The sequence below is a fragment of the Mirounga leonina genome, unplaced genomic scaffold (genome assembly GCF_011800145.1).
Source record: "Mirounga leonina isolate KUSES-001 unplaced genomic scaffold, KU_Mleo_1.0 Mir_224, whole genome shotgun sequence".
Taxonomy (NCBI): Eukaryota; Metazoa; Chordata; class Mammalia; order Carnivora; family Phocidae; genus Mirounga; species Mirounga leonina.
The window spans coordinates 14,022,666-14,039,443 of NW_023270615.1; the positions used below are offsets into that span (position 1 = coordinate 14,022,666).

At 44.3% G+C, this 16,778-nt stretch overlaps 1 protein-coding gene across 2 annotated transcripts in view; it reads right to left on the reverse strand.

The window, feature by feature from the left end:
- Positions 1–16,778, reverse strand: part of GLIS3 (GLIS family zinc finger 3) — a 443,172-nt gene that overhangs the window by 25,774 nt on the left and 400,620 nt on the right. For both annotated transcript variants that reach the window (XM_035029138.1, XM_035029139.1), the window contains one exon: positions 1,855–2,033. In XM_035029138.1, the coding sequence (XP_034885029.1) occupies positions 1,855–2,033 (179 nt within the window). The remainder of the gene's footprint in view (positions 1–1,854; positions 2,034–16,778) is intronic.

The following is a 16,778-nucleotide window of genomic DNA, read 5'->3' on the forward strand; positions in this document are numbered from 1 at the left end:
TTAATTTTTGAATTTTTACAATATGTTTCACAGTTGTCATCAAAGTGTTATATGGCCTTTCATTGGAACTATGACACGATTGCCTGAAATACTCCATTATTTTTTATAGCACCAGGGAGAGAAATCATTGCCAGTCATATGATGCCACTGACTGACACATGTCCAGATCTCGGCAACGTTAAAATGCGAAGGGTAAAAATGGTGTGTTGTAGGATCAGTGACCTCTTCTGTATTCCAGAAAGCCCACACTCGTCTACCTCCTCCCTGCCGGTAAGGGTAGCTTCCTGGCATAGGGGACCTGGATCTCCCCCACATGAGAGAAGCCCCTCTCCTGGGTTGGGAGGGCTCTCTCGGCAGGAAGAGTGCTCTCTTTGTCTTTCTCACACATGCATTGCTTTGCATACAGTAGGAACTCAAGAAATATTTCTTGGTTGAATAAATACATAACTAAAGCTTAAGAAGAAGGTTACCAACAGAAGAGAGTAACCATTACCATAGGCCCAAACAGTGGTGGGAGCCCACATTTCGTCGGGGAATGAGGGTTTGTGTGATTGCACTCAGGAAGAGAGGAGAAGAGATGGGTGGAACTTGGGAGTTGGAGCCAGTGGCCTGGGCTTCTCAAGGTGTTTCCCTTCCCATAGCCCACTACTCTGTCCACATGGACTCCTCTTTGGCTGTCCAGACCCCTACTCTGATGCCCTCACCCACACCTACCTCCACAGCACTGCCTGATTCTGCCATCTTGGGAAGTCACTCACACTTATTCACACTCAGCTGGCATACTGATTAAGATTTATTTGGGGACCCATTAACATCAAGTAATAACTCACGTGGAGCAAACTCAGGGGAAACAGCAAGAGGCAGACAGGGGAGAGTCCTATTTTTCAGAAGGAGCTGAAAATCTCCTTTAAATGGACAGGATCCCCTTTGCCCCCAGGAAGTAAAAGGCTACATATAGTCTGAGTCCATGCAATTTGACAACTCAACTCAACTTTCTATGGATGTTCACAAAGATACCTGCCTGAGTCGGCAAAATCAGTGAAAATAAAGAAAAGAAATTCAGCCAAACTTAGTTCTCCATGGATGTTCTGGGTTCAACGCCAGATCTTCACATTTTGAACACCATCATGATTTCTCTGGCCTTCCTTTCCTCCTTTTCTTTCTCTCTGCACTTACCAAGTACCTTAGCATGTAGAGAACTGTGCTAAGTTCTCCAAGAAAAAGAACAACGGGTCAGAAAATTCTGACCTCAGAATGAAGCTTACACATTAATAGAAAGGCAAGTGTTCCTCACAAAGGAGTAACTTAACAAGGTAGAGAGAGAGTGAGAGTGCTATCTGAGAGACACAGGGGACATGCAGTCAGAGACTAGAGCCAGGAGAGATGCAATCCAGCTAGGACACCAGGGAAGGCTCCAGAGAGGAGGTGTCATTTCACCTGGGCCTTGAAGGATGGAGAGGTTCTGGGAATAGGGGCCCTGGGGAGGGGGAGGTATGCCTGGGCAAAAACCCTCCTGTTGCTCCCTTTTAGGTGACTGTTTATTATTTAGGAGACAAGATGCTGTTGTGAGGGCCTCTCTATGAGGTGTTAAATCACTGGTCAGTAAATGGATCATCATCTTGCGCTGACCATTCCGGGGCGTCATGAGTTATACCAGCTTAGGGCCAACACCAGGAAAATGCTATGAGATTTCATGCTGATGAGGTGTGACATCTTAGAGCAACGTCCTAAAAGCCAAAGCCTGGTGTGTGACCGAACGAGAGGGACCCAGCGCCGGTTATGAAGGCCCTTGTCTGACAGCAACAACACAGTATCACTTTCCGAGACTCAAGGGGTGGTCGGCTCCCCACTTACCATGGACGTGGATCCCATTTGGTTGAAAGGAAGAGTTTGTTTCGGGCTGGTAAGACTTCAGGTGTGGCCCACCCACTGGCTGCTGGGTGTGGGGAGGCTGCGTTCTCGGCATTACTGAAGAAGGAGCTGGAACTCTCCGGGGGCTGATGTGGTGAGGAGACGGGGCAGAAGGTGCAAACCTGGGAAGACGAGCATGAAAGGAAGCGTGAAGGACATGAAAAAGCGGGAGCAGACACAAACTCTTCAAAGCCAAATTCCGATTTCCACACTGGCTGGATAAGAGCATACAAAAAGCCCTCAAAAGAAATTGGTGAACACCTTTTCTCCCATTTTTAACCACTGACTTCTCAGCTGAGATACTGAGGGGATAAAAGAAGTCAACAAAGGGAAAATGTAGTCACAGTTTGGGTTTGTCAAGCCTCTTAAAATGCATTTCAAATACTCTGGGTTTGGTGAAATTCAAAGCACATCTTTTGCCAGTCCCCCTTTTCTGCTAATTTTTAAATTCGTCTGCATTTTAGGGGAAATTTGATCCTTATGTTTCTGATTCATTTACACTTAGCTCATAAACATTTTGTTCTGAGAGACATATCTGAGGTCCAAGAAGTGTTACAAGTCTTTATTATAAGCTTCTCTCATCCTGTTCTCTTTAAACAATACATTTTCTTTTGCCAAGAATGAGTGAATTTAAACCTCAAAGATCAAGTGTGGTTTGAGACCCAGAACCTATCTGCATGGGTTCTGTGCTCGGCAAAGAATGCTTGCTGCTCAGGGCACAACCATAACGCCATGTGGGACATTTCTGCAGTCACATGTGCTAATCACAGTGAAGCCATTGCTAGTTTCTGAGGAGGGACAAATACAAGGTGACCTGGTCAACGAATCTGAGACACAAGCCTGACAACTGTCCACCAGTCTTCTAATCGTAAGGGGACATTGGCAGGGTCCAACTCCCTGGGTTTGAAGCGACTTTCAAGGTGCACTTGGCAGAGCAGTGTTCAAGTTTACCAGCGTCCACAGACCACCAAAGTGACCCTCGATGCCAGGTCACTAGGGGGCTGGCACAGGGAACCCATCAGTGCTGTGAGATGAAGTGACAAAGTAACTGGGGAGCAAAGTGTATCAGCAGTGAATTGTTTCATGTCCCCAGAAAGGCCCATGATGTTGAAAGCTTTCAGTTGGCTATTCCTTATGCCGAGTGAAAAGACAGGCTTTGTTGGACGCTAACATGGAGCTGTGGCCGGCGGCATCTGTGGCTTACTGCACAAGAACGAGTCCCCTCCCTTTGCTGGGCTTTTGTGTAGGGCCATAGAGGGTAAGAAGGGAAACTGAACCAGTCAAGTTTATAAAGCAATTTGCACCGTTCTGAATCAGAATATTTAATAGGGCAGAGCTTCTACACTTGTGTTGTGCCAGGAAGGAACCATGGGATGAAAAAAAAAAGTATGGAATTTACACCCTAGATGATTCCTAAATGCATTCTGTCCTACGAGGGCTGTGGAGGAAGGGGATGCGGGAACTGAGGAGGAGGAGGACGTGGGGAAGAGAAGTCTCCAGAGGAGGCCAAAACAAACTGGCTGCGTTAGGATGCCTATTTTCACTTTGCTGCAGGAGAACAGTAACTGAGTACCCTGGGCCAGGTCAAAATATATTTTCCAAGTGTATCATCTTAATTGGAATTTGCCTGGAAGATGAGCTGAATGGCCTTGAGAGAACACATCGCAGATGAACCCTGTCACTGCCCTGAGGACATCGAGTAAAAACCGTGCCAGGATTCCTCATATGGAGGCTATTTTCTCGGGGAACACATCCTTAATGCGTCTGGCAACCCTCTTGGAGGTCACGGGAGGGAGCTGAGGAATTGTGGGATTACAGGCTTTAGGGCTCAAAGGAGGCCACACGACCACCCCTGCCCCCGGGGCCCTGGGGGCAGGAGACCCCCGGGGAGAGTCGGGGGGGTCCTGGAATTGGAAGACAACCTTTGTCACTGGCACTGCAAGCAGCAAGATCCGGTGACTTGCTTCCTGACTGTATTTTTTCATCCGGGAGTAAAAGACGCAGCGCACTCTCGATGGTTTTCCGGTCTTTTCTCTGGTACTTCTGCCACTCTTCCTTTCCGTTGAGGGCTGAGAGGGCCGGAGGTGTGTGGATGGGGCAAGTCACAGTATGTGTAAATCTGACCTGATATTGTCGGCTTGATGGAGGAGAGGGATTCCATTTCACAATCCCCTGCCCCCCCCGCCCCGGGCCAGTGAGTCTGCCTCAGAAACAAGAGTCTGATGAACAAAGATAGAAAAGGTAGATGGGAGGGCGCCTGGGTGGCTCAGATGGTTAAGCGTCTGCCTTCGGCTCGGGTCGTGATCCCAGAGTCCTGGGATCGAGTCCCGCATCGGGCTCCCTGCTACGCGGGAAGTCTGCTTCTCCCTCTGCCTCTCTCTCTCTCTGTCTCTGTCTCTCATGAATAAATAAATAAAATCTTTAAAAAAAAAAAAAAGAAGAAGAAAAGGTAGACAGGGAGGGGGAAGGAGACAAAGACCAGCAGCAATATAAAATCTTATCTCTGTAGTTTGGGGTGATCTGGTTATCGAGTGAACTATGATTATCAGCTATAAAGAAGGGAAGATTTCAACTAGCTAAAAGGACAGAATCCATTTAGGAGTCATCTAGAATGTAAATTCCATACAAGAGACTCTACACCTATATATGGATTATATAGTTACATAAAATTATTTATCTATGTATCTATCTAGAGAGTATATAATTACATGGTAGTTATAAATCATTCTTGTCTATTCACTCATGCAAATTCCAAACCCTGGCCATGCCCTCTTGGCTACCACATATTACATAACATAGTAACAGTGAGCAAAGGGAAAAAATGTGGTGGTATCACATCAAGGTGTTAGCAATGATTATTTCAGAGACCTGGGCTGGGGGAGTAAAATATACCTACTGATCCTTCGACTGACTCCACATTTTGCTTTTTGCTAATTCAGACTCGATTTTTCTCCATGTTATTCAAGTAAGTAAGATTATATGGTATGATGTTAATGCAATTTAAAAATATAGTGTGTCACTTCATATAAAGTATTAATAAAAACTTAAAAGTAAACTATTCTAGGTGAGATAAATGTACACCTAAAGAAGTCCTTGATTTGGAAAGGAAAGGACTGATACAAAAATGTTAACTTTTACACATATAGAGAAAAGATGAGAAGTGACAAGATGTGATTACAATTATCCACATGATTGCTAGGAACGAGGAAATAAAGAAGAATTCAGCGCTAAAAAGCCCAGCATAAGAAATGAGTGTATAAATGTGATTGATTTTCAAATACAGTACTTAGATTTAATTTTGTTACTGCTGAAACACGGTACATAGTATTTTATGGTAAAATCTCTCACACTCTTCTACTAATTTAAATTTAACTTCTATAAAGCTGCTTCCATGTTAACCCACTCATAGTAGAGTAGAATTAGCAAATTAAAATCCGAGGTGGGGGGTAGGAGAGGAGTGCAGAAGTAGGGGCGTCCCTCTGTTAGAGGGAAGGCCCTGAGAGTATCCAGAAGTCACTGACCACTCGTAACAAGACCGATGCCAGAAACGTTTTAGAAAAAGCCAAAAAAGGACTTGAGAAACTTGAGTGGTTTGAGGCCATGCACTCCAGAAGCAAGCAAAGAACCAAGAACACACACACTTAAGACAGAAGCTCATGAAGCCAAACATAAAATGTTCTTACTGTTACTGAGGGTAGGGTGTGGGGCCTTAGAACTCCATTTTCTTAGTGCCCTCACTGATTTTCCAACCTTGCTTTTTTAACACACACACATGCCAAAATGAATATGGTCTGAATATGCCGTCCAAAACAGAGGTTTTTTTTTAAATCCAAAGATAGTGAATTAAAAATTTTTGATGTTAAAATAAACAATTTTGGTGCTGAGTCAAAGTTGCAGTGATTTACAATTTTTCTCCCATGGAATATCTCATCCCCCATTATGTCAGGACAAGATGACATCACTCTGATTCACTCTGAGTTACAGCAGTGTCCAAGAGCCAGAAGACAGAACGTCTGAAATCTTTCTAGGTCCAACTCAATCCCCCAGCTGCTGATCTGCAGTTCACATTTCACAGATTTCATTCAACATAGCTTTTGTTAATATAAATATGCACACAACGGACTAGAAATTAAAAAAAAAAAAAAAAATCACTGCTTCCAGAAACACTTCACACAAAAGCAAAGCAAAGAACTGAGTCAACCATTAGTACTCTTTTAGTGGAGGAGTTTACATATAACCTCAGTGTGAGCCATTCCATGGTTCAGTGGTTTTTACCCCTCCCCACACCTCCTGCCAGAAAACCCAAAAAACACAAAAACAAAACAAAAACAAAATGGAGGGGGGGACAGATTTTAAAGGGCTCATAAAAACATCTTCTGGAAAAAAATAAACCTAAAAAGGCTTCTGTAAACATATATCTATACACACCCTAGAAAATGCCTATTATTTGGGGGGATTTAGTCCGTTAAGCTCCTTCCCCTCTGTCAACCCGCTTCCACCCTCGGCTCACACTGAGCTTTCCAACCTTGCAGTGAAGTGGGCCAGAAGCAAAGAGGTCATCTTTCCTGTAAATGAAGTACTCAGAAACAATCTTAGGTTGTTTCACAGAACGGTAGATCCCAATTGAGACACACAGAACTGATGAGGTTCATATACAGAAACTTTGCAAATGGCAGGAGGAGATGGATATCACTGAAGACTCACTGGGCTTAGAGTCTGGCTCTGTCCTTGCTAGCTGGCTAATCCTGAACAAATTCCCTGACTTCTCCCAGTCTCAATTTCAAGTATAAAATAAAGAGAATCTCAGCGCTTACTGGGGATCATAAAATCTGAGGTAACATACTCATTTATTCATTCAGGAGATAGTTATTGGCACTGACCCAGTGTGTGGCCCTATTCTAATCACCAGGGACAGAGCAACACATGATAAATATCCCTGCTTCTGTGGAACTTCTATTTTGGGGAAGGGAGGAAGGCAATGAACAAAGTTAAGTAAGGAAACTATATATTGTACTGAGGAAATGAATACTATGGAGAAAAATTAAGAATGGAAGGTGAGGGCTGGGGGTGGATTATGAACCATTTTAAATTGGGAAGTCAGAAATCTCACAGTACTTTAGACAATGTCTGACACCTTCCAGATGATCCACACATGTTTATGGAATGTACACTTAAGGTATCCTTGACATGAACACATACCCAGTGCTTGAGAGCTCTGTAAGACTGTGGTTCCAGCACCGCATTTGAATTTCTACAGAGTTCTTAAAATAAAAAATCTTAGGACTCTTTTCTCTCTTGACTATTCAGATATAGAAACTAAGGCTCGAAGAAAGCAAGGCATTTGCCCATCTGGCTAATTTTCTAGTTCTAAGAGCAGATAGTCGTGGTCTTGTGTAAGAGTCTCATTTCTTGGCATTGGGTTTCCCCACAGAGTATCTGAGTTCACAAATTCATACAATCATATCATGTTCTAGCTGAAAGGCAATGGAGTAGCCTTATTTGGATGAGATAAAGTAGGCCCAGAGACATGAAATGATTTGCCCAGTTACATAGCTAGTTCTCCAGATATCACTTTATCCCAATAAGGTTAGATGCTCCCTAGAGGAGACAAAAGGCAAGGTGGAGGGGTGGGGTGAGGGAGGGCGGTGGAGGACTCCTACAAGCATCTGAGATTTAGAACCTTCTCACCAGCTGGTGGGGATGGGCATATCAATAATCCACTGCCTTGAAGAAACCTGGCAACCAGTTTCCCAGTTTGCTTTGGTGAACTTGTTCAGTTCGGTACTAGAGGTCTTCGTGCCCAAGCTGGGCTTACACCTTTGGTATTTCTTTTTTTTTTTTTTAACACCTTTGGTCTTTCCAGCTGGATAACTCCTTCCAAATAAAGCTCTGTCTCCTGTCTATAAGTTCAAGGTATTTCTATGTCAACTAACAACTGTATTTCTTCAAATAATATTTGCTAATAGACCATGTTGCAGGTTAAGCACATGTCATAAATATATCTTACTTTTCTTCATTTGTGCTGTATATTCAAGCAGTTCTAGCAAGCAGCATGGGACTGTGTGGTTTAGCATTGTGTTGGGGGTTAATACTTTGAAAAGAGGGCTTTCTGTGATCAAGTAGATTAAATGTTGGTTGATATGTGCTTTGGACAGTTCTTTTCTCCCCTCTCTCTTCCACAGGGGTAATGGACCTCCCAAAGAAAGAAGAATGCATCAGAACAGCTCGTTTCATTGTATTCACACGAAAAATATTATTGATTTGCTGCTAGGGAGTAGAAATAATGGATACAAACTGGTCTATGGTGGATTTGGGGAGGCATTTTTTTATCCCCCAAAGAACTGTGGTGGTTTTTAAATTCATCTGTGAAAACTAATCAATAAAAAGTGGCTTTAGCCGTTGGCCAACTACAGAGGGGGAAAAAAGGAATCCTTTTCAAAACCTAAAAAAAAAAGCACAGTTTTAAGGATTTCACATCTGATTTAACATCTAAAAAAAACCCCCCAATGATAATACCCCACTTTGTATAGCCAGACAGCACTCCATTTTAGTAGACTTTAGTGGTCTTTATAACGATTTATGAATCACTTCATGAATTCCTGGCTGACTCATCTGGGTGACTATAGTATCTACTTATACTTCCCTTCTGTCTCACAAAAGAGACACTTGGACTCAGTTCAATCCAGATTTGTCCCCGAATGAATCACAGCACGTTACTGGGGGAACTGCAAATTGAATTCTGCTTCTGAGACAATCAAGACCAGCTTTCAGTAATGAAGAAACAGCCGCTGGGAAGTGTGGGTAATTGCAACACTGTCCATCTGGGCAGGACCGAAGCCCGCCAAGAGCTGTATGTCCGTCCGAGGATTCTGTTCCAAACTAGTCAAAGAGCTGAATCCATCTCCTGCGAGGGCTTAGAGCTTCATTCTCCTCACGAGAGGCTGGATCAATATTAACTGGAAATAATTTCTCACGTTGGCCAAGACCAAGACTCAAACATGATTGCCCGAGCCTCCACAGACCAAGACAAAATGAGGGCTGTGAGCTGGCTGTAGGTGAAATGACCACCAAAGTTTCTCACAGAAGACTCACACGTGTGTTATGATGAGTGAGTGTGGGAAACAGGATAGCGTGTTCTGGAGGACGCTTTCTAAACTTGGGTATGGGGGTCAGTTCTAAGGCCAGAAAACAAAGTCACCAATGCCCTAAGGCCAAGGAGTGTATTTTTTTTCTGGGATAGACTGCAATAGGGCGGAGAGCATCACAATCTCTCCCTCCCTATGGGAATGAAAAGGGAGGGGAGAGGACACCCAGGATATGTCAGAGAAATGAATTATGCAGGACACATTTAACCAAGAGCTGGGATTTTTTGGAATATCTTGACTGCAGAATTGGCTGTGACTCTGTTGTTTGTCTATTTCAGAATCTGATGTGATGGGGAGAAAGGGAAGAAAAGTCTGATTCTGCCAAATCCTCTTTACAGAAAAATCACCAACCAGAAGAGAATTTATCCAGAGTGGTCTTAGACATTTGATGTCAAAAATTCTGCTATAAAAAAGAAAACCCGCTGAATGAGATCATCCTTTGGGCAGCTTGGAGCAGGTCAGAGCAAGGGGATTAACTCATGGTCCTGCGGCAAAGAGAAGACTCTCTTTATTCGGCGTACAGTTCAGTCTGCTCTGCAACAGAGTGGATCAGATGAAAGAAAAACATTCAGAAGTGAGTGTAACGAGAAAGCCAAACAGGAATGAGGGGGAAGAGTGTTATTTTTGTCCAAACATGAGAAAGGGAGGCACAGGTATATAAAAAAATGGCCCCTTCCATGTCTTTCTCATGGTCTCAAACTGTGAACACCAGCCTCTTGACGACATCGGAAGAACTTGCAGAACTAACTTCAGATGCAGTACTCCTGCCAAGTACGGCCAGGGGCCTTTGAAAGCCACTGCCAAACAAGACCTTAAAAGTCAATATAATCCATAAATTTGAAAGAAACTAGCTGGGGGGGGGGGGTTTGATCAGAAATAACATGTGCTGTTTACGTGTAATTTTTTTTTTTTTCCTCTTCAGGATGTTAGGTTACTATGGTAGTAACCACAAAAGAATTTTCTGTACCTTCCCTTGAATACAAGCCTCAACATTTGGTTAGAGAAATGAATTGGAGGAAACCACATCTATTAAAAATTCACAATTAGAGAAGGGCTCTTGGCTCTGCTATATGAAAAGAACATCAAGTCCTTGGATGTCTGCTACCATTTTGTATCTCCAGCTCCTTATCCAGTCCTACGCAAGGATAAGTATTTAATACATGTTGGTCATTGCTGTTGAGGAATTACTCTGTTGAACAGACCACAGGTTCCATAGACTTAGCTCCCAACCTGGTGCCGGTATTTTTTTTTAAGATTTTATTTATTTATTTGACAGAGAGGGAGAGAGAGAGAGAGCAGGAACACAAGCGAGGGAGTGGGAGAGGGAGAAGCAGGCCTCCCGGCGAGTAGGGAGCCCGATGCGGGACTCGATCCCAGGACCCTGGGACCTGAGCCGAAGGCAGACGTTTAACGACTGAGCCACCCAGGAGCCCCTGGTGCCAATATTTGTGTCCAGGTGGATGGCACCTTTGCCCAGTTGGAGCTAGTTAACGTCCAGTTGGATACTATATTTGCCCAGAGACCACAGTTTCTGTTTTTGAGGGGAGAACATCTTATTCAAAAGAATGATTCCAATCATTGACTCTGGGGAAGATGATTAAAACCTAGATATTTCTCCTTGCAACTAAACAGAAAAGCAACCAAAGACTATTTTTCAGAGAAAGGAGCAAAAAAACTTAGTCTTGCGGTTTCTGCTCACTTCCCTGGTTGGTCTCCTCACCACCAGCAGGCAGACAGTCCTTCACTTGCAAAAAGATACACAGCTTCTTCAGGGCCCATTCCCCCAGCTGCTTCCCACCCAAGACGGGAAAAGATAAAGTTGATTTCCAGGTCACACTAGAAAGGCTTATGGGCTTTCACTTTGGGAATTCTGTCTCCATTTGACCCGTTGTTTCAGAGAAAGCCTTAGGAAAGGAATACACTGATACATCCGAATCACATAATGGCTTAGTTTGAACTCCATGTTGCTTCATGCTAACGGACTAAAGTAGAAGCTGCAAGAAAAGGAATTCTATTTTACCTCAAGCCTTCCTTGTTATTGTCATGACTCATTTTCCTGACTGAAAATTCAAGGCGACTAAAAAAACATCATCTTGGGCTCCGCATGAGGTAGATTTGTTTGGAATGTGGGAACAAAATAAAGATGGCTAATTTGGCATTCAGAGGTGAAATGAATGAGACCTCTTTAAAATGAAGAACCACTGCACTTCAAAACTAAAAATACATGGAAAATAATCTGATGTGAAGGGATATTTGGACCATGAGTCAAGCTGTTTGTCTGGTGGAGTGACATGCGTATGCTCACATCAGCGTCTCTTGCTTTGTCCTGAGGTGACGCAGAGGACAATGTGCAGATGGAAGAACAGCAATCACCTGCTCAGGGTTACTGTTACCGTTCCCAGAAATCATAAAGGAATCATAGTCGTAGTCCTCCCTTCTGTTCACATCCGTTCATTCCACACAATGCCCAAGCGCTGAGCGGGTAAAGGGCTGTAAGCATGACATAGTCTCTGCTCTCAGGGAGCTCCGGTTCTAGTGGGTTGTAAGCAAGTCAGTAAGGAGACAGCGTAATCTCAGGGACTGCTAAATCCATGAAGAGAAACAAAGCAGAGTTACGAAAGAGAGTGAGACTGGGGGCGGTGGGGGGTTTAGGGGAAGTAGTTGAGAAAGGCCTTTCTCAAGAGGTAATATTTGAGCAGACATCAGAAATGAAGGCACAAGTCACGTAAAGTTCTGGTGAAGGTGCCTTTCAGCCTTCAGGAATAGCATGTACAAACGCCCCGAGGCAAGAGGAGTTGGTGTTTTCCAGGAATAGTAAGAAAACCAGTGTGGCCAGAGCAGAATAAGCAAGGAGGAGCTGTGATAAGAGTGTGACTAAGGCCAGACCATAGAGGGCCTTGTCGCCTACAAAAAGGAGTTTAGACTTGACTCCAAGCATGGCAGGGGCGGGATGGGAGCAGGAAATCCTCAGAGACTCCATTTACATTTTAAAGGGCCCCTCTTGTGGTGTGGAGCCCTGGCCTTGTGTGTGCTAACGGGATGGGGGTTGACAGCAGAATGTGGGGGACAGTTAGGGGCCTGCTGTAGTTGAGATGGGGGGAACAGTGGTGAACTCAGCTTGGAGAAATGAAGCTGATTGTGTCTGAAGGTAGAGCTAACAGGACTTACAGATTAATGAGATGAGAGAATGCTTGAAAGAGGAGGAATCCAAGTTGACTAGGCTTTTTAAGTTCTTAGTAGTAAGTTGAGATAGCCACGTAGGCTTAGCTCTTTATTCTCCTCCATTATCAAGAAACAGACTGGACTCTGAAAATCATGCTTATAAAAGTTTTGCAGACAACACAGACATTTAAATTAGAGACAGATCAGAGACAAATCAGAGAAGACTAGAAAAGCCAGTTCAGCAATGTCTTCTTGTTGCTGTTTTTTTTCCCCCAATAGAGCTATTCACACTCACTAGGTAAGTAAGAAGAAAGGAGCAAATATCACCAATTTCCCTGTATGTGTGCTGAGAGGAGTAGATCAGGGGGGAATATTCTTTTTAAAAGATTTTATTTATTTATTTGAGAGAGAGTACAAGCAAGGGGTGGGCAGAGGGAGAAGCAGACTCCCCATTGAACATGGAGCCCCATGTGGGGCTTGATCCCAGGACACTGAGATGATGACCTGAGCTGAAGGCAGCCACTTAGCTGACTGAGACACCCAGGCATCCCTGAGGGGGGGCATATTTAAGAAGCTGTTAATACAGTGAATATCTTTATAAGAAGTTTCATTCCACAGGCCAGTAACCCAACTAATATCTGCCATGGAGGATAAAGCATGGCTGTGGTTACAGATCAGCATTAAAGAAGCTTAAAGACTTGTGGGCGTTTCTGCCCTGGAATAAACTTGGAGAAGTACCAGAAACTCTCCACAGATACAAAGAAAAAAAAAATAGAATAAGGGTCCCAAGTTTTTCCAATCTAAGACCCAATGTTCTAATCTTCATTTTCAAGGTTGGGACATTGGGATTTTCTGCCTCTTCTCTGCTCACAGCATAGACATTGAGAACAATGTTCATCACATTCAGGGATTCTCAAATAAAACGTGTGTGTGTGTGTGTGTTGCGCGTGTATTTTGAACACCATGTCTCTCAGCCCCGAATATCTATGGAAGTCATTTTCCTACAGAGAAACCGACCCCTTTGTGGGATGCTGAGTGAGGATAACTGTTTGTTTTCTGGAAAGAAAGCGCTGCAGCCCCAAGAGAAAGGATGACGCTCACGATCATGTGGCACTGGGTGACGTGACATCGATGGCCTGACAGAAGATGACGCAGATGTCAACATGCAGGCTGAAGAAATGACTCTTTGAAGCCTATGTTGGTTTTTCAGCTCTGGCTTTTCTCAGGTGTTTCGATGATCAAGATCGACAAGCTTTATTTGGGGGCCAGTGCTTACTAGTTGCCCTGTAAGTCAGGTATCTTTCTGTCCGTGTGGGAAAGTGTCTGTGACACACATCAGGGAAGCACTTAGAGCAGCGCTCACTGGGGAAGTCGTGACTCCATTATAACACCCCGCAACGTGGGTACCCTCTTAACGACACCCAGGTCTTCTCCGACAGAAGACGAGTGCGGCCGACTTCCTCATGATACCAGAGCTCTCTCTTCCACATGTTCGTTATCGTGTCTCTAACATGGAGGTGACTTTTTTTTTTTGACACTCAGTGACTCTTCAAAATCCTCTAATATAGGTCACGACTACATAAAATACAAGCTTGGAATTGTAAGGGGCAAAACTGGCGTTTCCAATTGTATTAAAAAAGAAAATAATATAGACCCCGTGCTGCCTCGCTGGTCTAGGATATACAAAGGACAATCTTTGTCTCTTGAGGACCGCACACGTCATTTGTCTGTTCTTTGTCATGTCTTCTTCTGTTGGGCGGAGAGTATGTTCTGAACTCTTGCTGGGTGGATGACACGATGGGGAGGCCTTTGGAATGTATGCCAGAGTCCCCAGGGTGCCCTTCCTGGGCAAATACACAAATCCCTGTCCTCCAGAGAAAGCCCGGTTTCCTGAAGGCAGCTTATGAGCACCCCCACCCTGCGGAGCCCTGCCCCTGCTGGCACCCCCTCCTCTCAGCTCCTGTGTGTACCCATGGCCCTTGGCCAGGTCTGACAGACTTTCAGATTTCAGGGAGACGTTTTTTCTTCTATTTCTCCCACACTCCCCGCTTTGGGGTCATTTTTGTGTGCTTCCGGCATGCCCCCACAGCCTCCTCTGGCACCCCTGCATAATAGCCCAAGTTACGACTGCCTGCTGGCCATGGTCTCTCCTCAGGCTGCACACTTTGAGAGACAGGGTTCTGTCAGTCTTGCTGACCGCTGTATCCTCAGGGTCCAGCGTATCGCCTGGTACCCAAACACCAACTGACAAAGTGACTCAGTAAATGGATGTCCCCAATGCTGGGATATATTTTGATAAATTTTAATATTTTATGTGATGCTTATGATTTTAGCCATTAATGCACATCTCCTAGGAGATTAAGAGGGAGAGGAGAGAAAGATTATGTTGTGGGTGCGTGTGTGTGTGTGTGTGTGTGTGTGTGTGTGTGTGTAAGGTTGAAAAAAGCTCAGTGGGTGAAGATATCAATGTCCCTCTTTGCTCAGAAAGTCCCAGTGAAGGAAGGTGAGCAAAGCAGCAGGCCCAGTTTTGAGCTGTTCACATGTTATAGGTGCAAATGGGAAAGGATGGTGAGTCTCAGGCTTCTAGTACTGAAGATCACAGAAAAGCAACGTAGGGAACCCCCAGTGGATGAGGGCGGGGGAGTCCTAGCAGTGTGTGTGTGTGTGTGTGTGTACATATGTAGTAGAGCAATTATATGTGGTAGCAAAGTATGTAGGTTGCACAAATGGCTAAACTTTGAGAACTGGGTCCACCATTGTCCAGACCAATGAATCAGGGGGGACCAGTCTTTTCTAGGAACCTCCCACCTGGACAGTGGGGGCTGGCAATGGCCTCCTGTTTCCTAGGCATTCCCACACTGGTCCTTCTCCCTTGTCAAGCCCTCCCTAACACGTAGCACTGTGAAACACCACACAGGCATTCTGGAGGTTATAAGGAAATTTTAGGTTCCTGCCCTCAGAGAACTAATAATTCAGTTAGCAAGACAATATCTGGGAAATGATAAATAAATAAAACAGATGATAAGAACCAAGGGGAACTTGTCTCTGTGAGCTGTAAGATGCAAGGGGGCTTTCTGGATTGAGAACTAATCCAAGCTCCAGGCTGGGCAATGTTTAGTCAAGAACAGAACAATGATGGAAGGTCCTTATTGTCTTTCTAGGTAGAAAAAGATCCTGAAATACGATGCAGATACAAACAAAGTCAGTGAGGAGGCTGGTTTGACAAGAGTTGGAGAACAGTGCAGAAATGCAAAGAAGTTAAATAGAAAACAGTTGCTATCCTTAACCCCTTAGCATCCAGAAAATCTACAACATGTTTCCAGTGCTGAATTAGAAAATGGTATCAGTGAAGACTGTGCATATATATATCTAGAATCTTAGCAATGCCACATCTGATAAAGATAAAAAACAGTACGGCTTCCCAATACTTGGTACAGACTCAAGAAACTGACATTCCTTTTTTGGTTAAGGTATTTTGTTTGACTACTTTCTCAAAAACAATTGTCCCTAACATTCTCTGCCGTTGATTCCTGTCCTAGATTGTGTACGCCTCGAGGAGGCCACATCCGTTCCCTATTTTCAGTCCTCTGGCTCAGAGATGGGGCTCATCGAAGCCCTTCCCAAGTCACCCCAGGCGGTCAATCCTCAAGTCTCCTTCAGCTCTGTTGTACTACAGAACACCCCATATCTGTGGACACCTGTGGAATGGAGAGAGGCAGCTCACATGCTCTCGGGCAAGGGGGGCAACTCAGATCCAGCGGACTTTTCTTGGGATTGTAAGATTTCTCCACCTCAAAAAGGGATTCACATCAATATGTTTGTTTTCTCTGCTCTAACAGACATACTATGAAGCCCAATGAACTGACATTTCCAAGACGTTGGGTTCCTCTTATGGGAAGCCACTGTCATAAAGCACTCCTGGCTCGTTCAACATGACATCGTGAAACACCACTTCCCATAATAAGCTTAAGTCAACATTAGGTGATGTGGTATGGTGCTGTGTACATCACTGAGACGATGTGTCATTCAGATAATATTTCAAAATAAAAATGGAGCCTCATCAAATTGAGAGAAGTTGCACTTACTTTATTTTATGATGGCAAGGATCAAAGAACCTGATGCTAACTGGCTAGATGTGGTGGACCTTTCCTGACTTCTGACAGTGACTCAGCCCATTTTATTAACAAGCTAAAGCTAAGTAAATGATGAATCAGTGCCCGCAAAGCAGGAAAAAAATGCGTTTCCCACTAAAAATCGCGAAGTGTGATAAACCTATTTCCGTTAAGAAAACTGCTGGAGTTTTTACTGGGGGATTTCCCAGGCAAACAGAGGCAGAGATATATAAACCAAAGGCGGAAGGTAAGCACATTTCCTCTTAGTGTTTTTATGCTGCACACTAATGCAAACACAGTGCAAAATTCAGGGCTGTTTCATGTCGCCCTCCTCCCCAAACCTGATCGGAAGAGATAACCTTCCATCGACTTGCCCAGGCCAGTTGGGCTGGCAAAGGAATGGGCCACATATCCGGTGGGAAGAGCACAGCACAAGGCAAAAGCCACA